The sequence below is a fragment of the Citrus clementina genome, unplaced genomic scaffold (genome assembly GCF_000493195.1).
Source record: "Citrus clementina cultivar Clemenules unplaced genomic scaffold, Citrus_clementina_v1.0 scaffold_5, whole genome shotgun sequence".
NCBI lineage: Eukaryota > Viridiplantae > Streptophyta > Magnoliopsida > Sapindales > Rutaceae > Citrus > Citrus x clementina.
The window spans coordinates 43,181,576-43,190,641 of NW_006262201.1; the positions used below are offsets into that span (position 1 = coordinate 43,181,576).

General features: G+C 33.8%; 2 protein-coding genes across 2 annotated transcripts; one reads left to right on the top strand and one right to left on the bottom strand.

Annotated features, from left to right (window-relative positions):
* The first annotated feature begins 3,614 nt into the window (after positions 1 to 3,614).
* Positions 3,615 to 6,001, top strand: LOC18040300 (UPF0047 protein YjbQ). Its single transcript, XM_006435433.2, has 7 exons — positions 3,615 to 3,916; positions 4,062 to 4,122; positions 4,239 to 4,333; positions 4,430 to 4,463; positions 4,587 to 4,641; positions 4,733 to 4,775; positions 5,630 to 6,001. The coding sequence occupies exons 1-7, from the start codon at positions 3,668 to 3,670 to the stop codon at positions 5,699 to 5,701; spliced, it is 609 nt and encodes a 202-aa protein (XP_006435496.1). The 5' UTR covers positions 3,615 to 3,667; the 3' UTR covers positions 5,702 to 6,001.
* On the bottom strand, positions 5,990 to 7,346 carry LOC18040301 (calcium-binding protein CML39). The gene is made up of 2 exons (XM_024184216.1): positions 7,073 to 7,346; positions 5,990 to 6,984 (listed from the first exon to the last, which is right to left on the bottom strand). The coding sequence occupies exon 2, from the start codon at positions 6,813 to 6,815 to the stop codon at positions 6,204 to 6,206; it is 612 nt and encodes a 203-aa protein (XP_024039984.1). The 5' UTR covers positions 6,816 to 6,984; positions 7,073 to 7,346; the 3' UTR covers positions 5,990 to 6,203.
* Between the last annotated feature and the right edge of the window lie 1,720 nt (positions 7,347 to 9,066).

Here is a 9,066-nt window from a genome sequence, read left to right on the forward strand (position 1 = left end):
TTTTTCTAAGCAACTTATCAAATAAGTCATTATACTTTTTTAAAATTTCTAATATAACCTTTGTATTTTAACAAAAAAAAATTATATTTAATTTTTTATATATCCTTATGTACAAATAAGAGAAAATTTATATTAATGTCAATTTTTGCCAATTATATCATAAACAACACTTTCATAATAAAATTTGTCAAACACATGTACACTGCTTTTTAAATTCACAACAACTACAACAATATAATTTGTCAAATATCAAACTACTTTTTTAATTAGTATTTGAGCTTGGGATTGCAGTGGTTGATAAAATAAGTTGTTTTTGTTGTGCTGAGAAAATAAGTCGCTAAAAAAATTAGAAACTAGGTGTTTGGTAAATTGTATTACCACAATTGTTATGAGTTTCAAAAGAAGATTACATATATCAGGTAATTTTTATTAGGGTAAAAGCTCATTTAGTCCCTATATTTTGAAGTTAGTGTCCGTTTAGTCCCTATATTTTTAAAAATACCTCAAACCATCCCTACCATTAAATTATTGACACTTTTGCCATTATCTTTTGTTCCTTTTAACTTATTTTTATAATATTGCCCTATTATAATAATTTTTTAGACATTATTAAAAATAAAAAAATAACCCTATTATAATAATTTTTTTAGACATTATTAAAAAGAAAAAATAAATTACCAGTTTAACACCAAAAAATAAAATAAAATAAAATAAAATATATTAATTTTTGTGGAACACACTCTTGAGTTAAAATATTAATTTTTCTAAAAAAATTGATAATGTAATTTTTTACGATATTAATTTTTTAGACATACGTGAGCTTTCACAAAAATTAATATATACCTTTTTTGTTTTTATTTTATTTTTGAGTTTAATTTGATAATTTAATTTTTTATTAATATCCACAAAAGAAACATTATTGTAAAAATGTAATATTGTAAAAGCAAGTTAAAAATAAAAAAATAATAATGGCATAAGTGTCAATATTTAGTAGTAGGGACGTTTTGAGGTGTTTTTAAAAATACAGGGACTAAATGGACACTAACCTCATAATATAGGGACTAAACAAGCTTTTACCCTTTTTATTATTAAAGTATCGTTTTATTATACAATGTCCAAAACAAACACAAGTTTAAGTTACTTTTTATTTTTTTTAGTAAATTTAATAAATTTTATGGAAACTTTTTTTTTCTTTTTTAAACACACAAATTGACATAAATTGAAAAAACTCAATCAATCAAAATCTAATAAACTTTATAGTAATTTTTCTTTTCCTTTTAACCTAGCTAGCCTGTCAAGCTCCTGTGTTGCTGCAATCTCTCCAACCACCACTCTATGTTCATTTTTTTCTCATCGAACCACAGCAAGTCAAGACATACCACCATCGCCACTACACTCAAAATCTTCATATCCACCTGTCCATAAGCTTCCACAAGTCGCTGCCACTGGAGTTCACCACCACCACCGCTCTAGTCACCATCAGTTTCTAGTCATTAACCCCAACCCAACAACTCATCGCTACCAGCAAAAAGGATTTCTCTGGCCAGAGAGGGACTTTTCCTCTCTAGCTAGTGACTTTTATTTGGCTAATTTTCTTTTATTTCATTTTCAGTCTCCCTTTTATTTTATTTTTATGTTTTATGTTTTAAGTTTTCCTAGTTTTTCTGTTTTCCTATTTCTTTTTTCTTTATGGTAGTTGTTTTCCTTGTTAATTGTTGGTTGTTATTTATGTTGGGGCAAGAGAAAACCTTTTGTGAAAATCATCACCTATAAACCCAAAAATATTTATGTTGTATTATCAAAAATCAATAACATAATTATGCTGAAATGTACGTAAATTCATAACGCTTAATTCCTCTCTAAAGTAGTGTGGTTGGCCTTCCAGATTTACACGTTCTCCTAGAGAGTCATTTAGTTCTCTATACGCTCTTTCTCTGATGATAAGATTTAAAAAAAAAAAAAAGATACGTGTGATATAGACAATTATTTCATGTTGTCACTGAGTATTCATAATTTTGTCCATCAAAGAATTAGAATAATATTGGGTCTCTCTACATTAAAGGCTCACACCCTATTAGATACATTAAAGCGCATAATACCGAAAACCTAAATAGATCATTTTTAATTAGGCTTAACCTTATATGATAGTTTGCAACACATAATTATTCACATATAAGCCTAACGTTGGATTAAAGATCCAACAATATTGGATTAAAAAATCAACAGTTTATTTGCTCCTCTTGAGATCCTGTATGGTCATAGATGGTATCAACTCAAAATTTGAATTGGAATCACGTCAATGTTCAAATTAGAGGGGCGTGCCTGTGTTGGAGTTGATGAAGGGCTCTAATAGTGGTGCATTGATATTCTGACGACTTGATGCGAATACTCTAGATAAGGTGGTTATGTTGTGGTTATGTTCACATCAAGAGATTTGTTCGGAATATTCTAGATGAGGTGGTTATGTTGTGGTTTTTTTATTGTGTTTGTAGCTAGTATTGTGTTATGACGTACTGTGTTTTGTATTATTATTTTTCTTCTGCCACTAGGAAAAGAAGTTTCACCCGCATTTGTTGAGATTGACAGCAATCCGTAAAATTCCTCTGTATTTTAAGTAGTTCCAATAGGCAAAATTCCTTTTTTTTGGGTTTGTAATTGTTAAGAGTTGTCTTAACTCAGGCTTGAGTCATAGGTCTTATCTTAAATATTGTAGCTTAATGTAATCATGTATTTATGCCTGTGTGCCACTATATTGTTGGCCCTTATTAGTCATTAATGAAAGACACACTTTCTTGTCAAAAGAAGAAGAAGAAGAACAACAACAACAATAAAATTTATAACATATTGTAGAAAATTTGATAAAATTCATAGCATAATACATAAATAACATAGAAAGTAAAGAAATATTATAGGGTTATGATTTTATAGTAGGGTTTATGAAAAAATATAATATAATAACATTTTTCTTTTTAATAAAATAATAAGGTTGTAATATGAATTTTAAAGAGCTAAGTAATTTATCTAATAAATTGTTTTAAAAAAGTAAACTTCTATTTGATTCTAAAAGTTACTGTCAAAATAGAGAAACTTATATAATAAATAGATTTTAAATAATTTACCAAATACCAATCTTGTTAAAACTCATCAAATAAATTGTTTATACTGTTTTAACCACAGCCCTACTAGGATATCAAAATTTTATTTTCATGTCGCAAAATTACGTAAAAGATCTCAAATTATGAAAGTGATGTCATTATATCTTTAGTTTTTATATCATAAGTGCCATTCGGAGATATGCATTCAATTAATCTGCTTGGGTGGTTACAATACTTTAAAATGCAGTTGCTGAATGCACCATGAGTACCTTACATTAGTGCATGTAAATGGCGATGAGAGCGACGAATATTTGAAGATGACATTTTTTCTATTTCTATGCATAAGGTGAAAGCTCTTCGAATGAAGGCCCCAGGCCCCAGCCATAACAGGGACAGGGCCCAGGCTCGAATAAACCGAGGCCTGCATTAGCAATAGCCAATGGTAGCCAATGGCATCATTCGGCTGTTACTGCGTACAAAGTACAATTGGGGGTGGGGTTGAGTTGGGTTGGGCTTTGTTATAGTGAGTTAGTTTTAGCCACAACAAGAAGGAGAGAGAAAAGTGTCAAAATATGCAATTGCAATTGCGAAGCAGCTCCTCGGCCTCCGCTTTGTTTTCAGCCGTACAGGTGAAGCCACCGTCATCGCCACCGGTTCGTGTAAAAGCCCTGTTCACAAAAAATCCGGGCTCGGGCACCCTAAAAAATTCCAATTCCAATACCAATCCCAATCCCAATCCCATGGCTTCTAATCCTAGGTGGGCACAGAAGACTGTAACTCTCCCTCCACTTCGCCGTGGCTGTCATCTCATTACCCCTAAGGTAAAGTAAAGGAAAGTAAACTGTAAACCTAATCTCACTTACTTAAAAACCTTATTTATTTACTTTCAACCACACCCCCCCCCCCCCCCCCCTCCCCGAATCCCACTTCTTCATTCTTCAAATTACAATTTATGTATGGAATCAGATAGTGAAGGAAATCGCGCAAGACTTGTCAGAATTCAAGTGTGGCCTTGCGCATCTCTTTTGTAAGCCCCCTACCCCCATGTGTTTGGTTTATTGATATTATTCACTAATAATTTTTTTTCTTATCATTTCATGTTTTCAATGTTCTGTATTTTATTATTATTATTTGACATTTCAGTGCTGCACACAAGTGCCTCTCTTACTATTAATGAGAATTATGACTCTGATGTTCGGGATGACACCGAGACTTTCCTCAACAAAATAGTCCCAGAGGTTGGTTCTTTTGGGCTTTGGCCAGTGCTTTCGACATCTTTTCCGTTTCACATTTGCTCAATGCTTCAGTAGCTTTATTTCGTGTCTTTATTACAGGGGAGATCAGCTCCTTGGAAGCATACCCTCGAAGGTTTGTGTGGTTTTTTTTTGGGTTCAATCTCAGCGGCATTGTTACATAAACTTTTCTTATCGCTTTTGTAGTTCTTGTCGTCCATAATTTTGCTGGGTGCTTATGTTGATTTAACTGTTGCAGGCCCAGATGACATGCCAGCACATATTAAATCATCAATGTTTGGTTGCACACTCACGTGAGAATATCCCTTCTCTACACTTAGAGATTTTGAATTGCCTCTTTGCTTTCAAATTTTGTTGCCTGATTGCAGTCCTTATCTCTTGCAGGATTCCAATCACAGATGGGCAGCTAAACATGGGAACTTGGCAGGTGTGTAGGAACGGTTTAGGTTTCCGTAATTATTCGTTGTCTTGTTTTCTATGGTCAAAATCTAATTTTCATGTGAATAGATTTTGTATTTAAACAACGCGAACATGGTCTGGGGAAGTTTAATACTTATCAGTCTAGTTTCAATGCCAATTATAGAATGAACTTCAAGTAACCATTACGAACACGTTGAAAGCTATTTACGAACACATTGTAATGAAAGAAGTGTGTCCAGTTTCTGTAATCATAATAAGAAGACGGTTAGGAATAAAATTTGGCAGAAGCACCGGATAAGTGGCAAAGATGGGTAGACAAGTCACCCAGAGGATATCCTTCAGGAACTCCTGATAAATACTGAAAAATTTTTAACAAAAAGTTGACATTTGGTATAATTTCTTTCTAGAACCTAATGTTTTGGGGAGCTCTCATGTCCTGTCCCTAGCGTAAGGTAAAACGTCAAAAGTGGTTTACTGTTGAGAGCTTTGACTCTATGAACATCTGCAAAATTCATCCATCCCAGGAATCACCTTGAATGTTGTGGTCATGTGATCCAGTACTCTTTATGGTGTTTGATGTTTAATTTATTACACTAGGGTATGTTTACCTTGACTCACAACGGACTGCGTGTTAAGGTAGTGATATTGCCACTCTTATTTTTTTCCCCCATCTTCATCGACAACAATTATTATAATTTCCCAACTATGATAATTTCAGGAGCTCCATGGATGTATGTTGCTGCTCACGTCACTACTCACTAGTGCTGATTGTGTGTTACACAACTGCTTGATCTGATCACTACCTTAAATTTTGCCCAACTTGTAATATATCTTAATTCCATCTTTTATGCAACCCCTCAGGGAATATGGCTGTGCGAGCATCGCGATGCACCCACTCCTCGCAAAGTCGTCATCACTCTCAATGGAATATGATTCAAATAGGAGATGAGTGCTTTTGTTCTGTTACTTTTCTCCTTTTGACTGAAATGGTTAATGGCGTGTAATGAATGAATGTAAACATAGCAAGAAAGAAGTGTCTATGTTGTTGTTGGGATGATGTATGCAGTGAGGTACATAATTTCCTTAATGTATGTAATAAACCCAATCCACCCTTCTTGATATGTATTGCCTTAAGGGTTGTATCAAAATGTTTTGTTATATCGAAAGTGTTATGGAAACAGAGACGGCATTGAACATTGAATAAGAGTGGAATGGATGGAGTTCATTCATCAATCATCATCGAGTCAATAATTATTTATTTATAAACAGATTGAACAAACAATCAGGTACAGGAATGGATAATGTTAGATGGAAAAACAAACGGTTAGAATAATTGAAGTGGAAGCCAAGTCATTGACTGGAGGGAGAAGGTATCTAGTGTGCGCGCGTGTGTGTATATATCTACAAGATGAAAAGAGAGAAATAATAGCTAGAATTAGTGCATCATTAAAGAGAACTCTTCAAAGCTGAGGACGCCATCACCGTTGATATCAAAGGGTCTGATCATAGCTTTACAGTCATCAATGGACTTGGACTCACCGAGACCCAGACGGGTAAGCATCCTCTTGAGACTAGCCGGGGTGATGCTATTGGAACCATCCATGACGTAGAGCGCAAAAGCATCCCTGAGCTCGCAGTTCTTCTCCTCCTCCTCCTGATTACCCTCCATCAGCTTCAGAAACTCATCGAAGTCCAATACCCCATCTCCGTTTAAATCGGATGATTGAATGGCAGCTTCGGCATCAGCCACGGAGATGGAGAGTTCCCCGCCTCCGCCAACCGTCATTAAACAGCTCTGTAACTCTGCTGCGGTTATCCTTCCATCTCCGTTCTCGTCAAAGAAGTTGAACACCTTCTTCTGAAGCTCCTCGTCGCTCCCGCTGCTGCTTTCAGTTTCGTCCTTTAAGACAAGTGAAAGTGAAAGAGAGCCCTCCTTGTTGTCTGCCTTCTTTGTCTTTGGGGAGAATGACAATTTTCTACGTAATCTTTCAAAAGAAGATTGTCCTCTACCTCCATGGCTATGGGCCGTAGCGGCCTCAGACTTCATGATTATGATTGGCTTTTTTGAATCTGAGATGACAGCTCTAGCACTTGATGAAATCAACAAGAGAAACAACTGATCGCAAAACTTTGGAATTAGGACCACTAATGGATGAAAACGAAATTAAGGTTACGTTGTTCAACTGTGTGTGCTGCGAAAGGCTATATATATACACCTGCTCCAAAAATGACAAGAGGGAATAAGATGATATTGTTTTTTTTTATTATACGTAATGAGTAGTCAGATAGACGTGGAAGATATACCTAGCTACTATTTGTTACTTCAGCCTGAGAATTTGAGAATTGGGATAGAATGTTAAAAGTACGCGGTTTCGATCAGGAAGGAAAGAGTTGTTTATTTCTAATAAAAATTATGGATATATAGGAAGTTACGGTGGTTGCTTGGCGTTGGCCACTTGTTTGTTTGTCTTTCTCCATTTTTTTTTCCCATACCAGAGGCGGCCGCCGCTGCGCGTTTGGGATGTTTCCTCCCGCCTGCTGTTTTACTTGAGACTTGATAGTTGCAATTTGCAATGTAAGACGAATCCAGACCATTCCGGTCTTTTGGAAATCTAGTAACTTTTGTCTTTTTACATCGCCCCAGAGAGCAGAAAAAATCATCCAGATATTATTATTAATTTAGGATGGAGTTATTTTCAATCCATCAATTTTATCTTTACACCCTATTTTTAATTTTAAAAAATTATTAATTAACTATTTCTTTTCTTTTTTCATAATTTTATTAATTTATTTAAATATATTTTTTAGTTACGAATAATTAGTATTATTAATTAAGAAAAATAAATATCAACAAATTTTTATCATATACACCAAGAAAGATTAAAAAAATTTAAAAGAGATTAAATTTGAATGTTTAGTTTGCACAATGTGAGATTAAAGAGAATATGTAATAGAGAAAAATATTAGTGAAGGTTAATTTTAAAATTTTAAATTAACAAATTTATTTTTAAAATAGGTATAAATAAAAATTTTGTAGATTTAAATATTCTCATCTATTAATTTATTACGTTACGGGTAGGTTTTTATTTAAAATTTAATTTATTGTTTTTGAGATATTTTATAGTGAATGAATACTTATCATTAAATATTAATTTTTAATATTTATCATTAAATAGTTTAAATATTGATGTCCAGCTTTTAGTTGAAGGAAATATCTCTCCCAATTATTAGATGCCGAATAACGTGGAAATGAACAAGCAATATAATAAACGTGGTAAATTATTAAATTAAGGGAAATAATAAACACTCGATTCAATTTAAATTTAAATTTGGAGTAGTGCCAGCAAAGGGCGCTGTTTCAGTTGTTGGTTTCTTGTGTTGACACGTGTTTTCCTTTTTAATTCATTTATGGCTACTGAATTTATCGTAATATCCTTATTAAATATTCTTCTATGAAGCTTTAATTTAATAAGTGCTTACGACAAATGTTTTATGACAAGTCCAGCTTAAGAGATAACCATCCTGAAATTTGCAAAACTTTTGTTTTTTTTTTTTCCTTTTTTTCCCGGTGTTATACCGAAAATTTTATTTATAAGCAGATGTAAGACATTTTTTTAGGGTTGAAAAAATTGGAGCAACTTTTAATTGGTGTGTATTTTTGTCGGGAAAGAATGAAAGTGGTTTGAAGAGTTATTGATGATTGATGGGTGAGAGAGAGGGTAATTCCGATTGATGAAATGGAGAAATCCAGTGCGTTTAGCGAGACGGACGGAGGCATGAGGGCCCGAGTGGCCGAGTGGGTGGACAAAAATTGACGAAGAGAAAAGGAAACAATGGATTGTAAGGATAAATTTATAATTTAAAAATGATATTTTTGTTGTAATGAATATAAGTTTGGAGTCATACGTAAACCAAGTGGGGGATGAAACTTTTAAAATAATCAAATAGACACTTGTCTGACTCCAAACACATCCACGACTGAGACACTGGGGCACTCTTTAAATATGTTGCGAACAAGCTCTGTCGGTCACCGTCACGGAGACGAAAATGTGATCTACTATGTTCTATAGATGTAATATTTGGTCAGTCCTTACAACACTCGTTAATTCCGCGTGTTCCATTCCTTCTTTCTACACGTGACAAACAACTCGTACATATCATGAACGATTAGTAAACGGTCAAAACGCATTCAGAGCTTTCTATGTTTCACCAATCACCATCATCGGGCCGCTATTTTAATTTCATATGCACTTGTTTCTGTTTCTGTGTGCGTTCTATTGAACCCAAGTATTACCCGA

Excerpts from the sequence above, each read along its gene's own strand:
- LOC18040300 (XM_006435433.2), top strand. The coding sequence starts at position 3,668 with ATGCAATTGCAATTGCGAAGCAGCTCCTCGGCCTCCGCTTTGTTTTCA. Across the intron at positions 3,917-4,061 it reads GTCATCTCATTACCCCTAAG|ATAGTGAAGGAAATCGCGCA; the intron begins GTAAAGTAAAGG and ends GTATGGAATCAG. Across the intron at positions 4,776-5,629 it reads TAAACATGGGAACTTGGCAG|GGAATATGGCTGTGCGAGCA; the intron begins GTGTGTAGGAAC and ends GCAACCCCTCAG.
- LOC18040301 (XM_024184216.1), bottom strand. The coding sequence starts at position 6,815 with ATGAAGTCTGAGGCCGCTACGGCCCATAGCCATGGAGGTAGAGGACAA.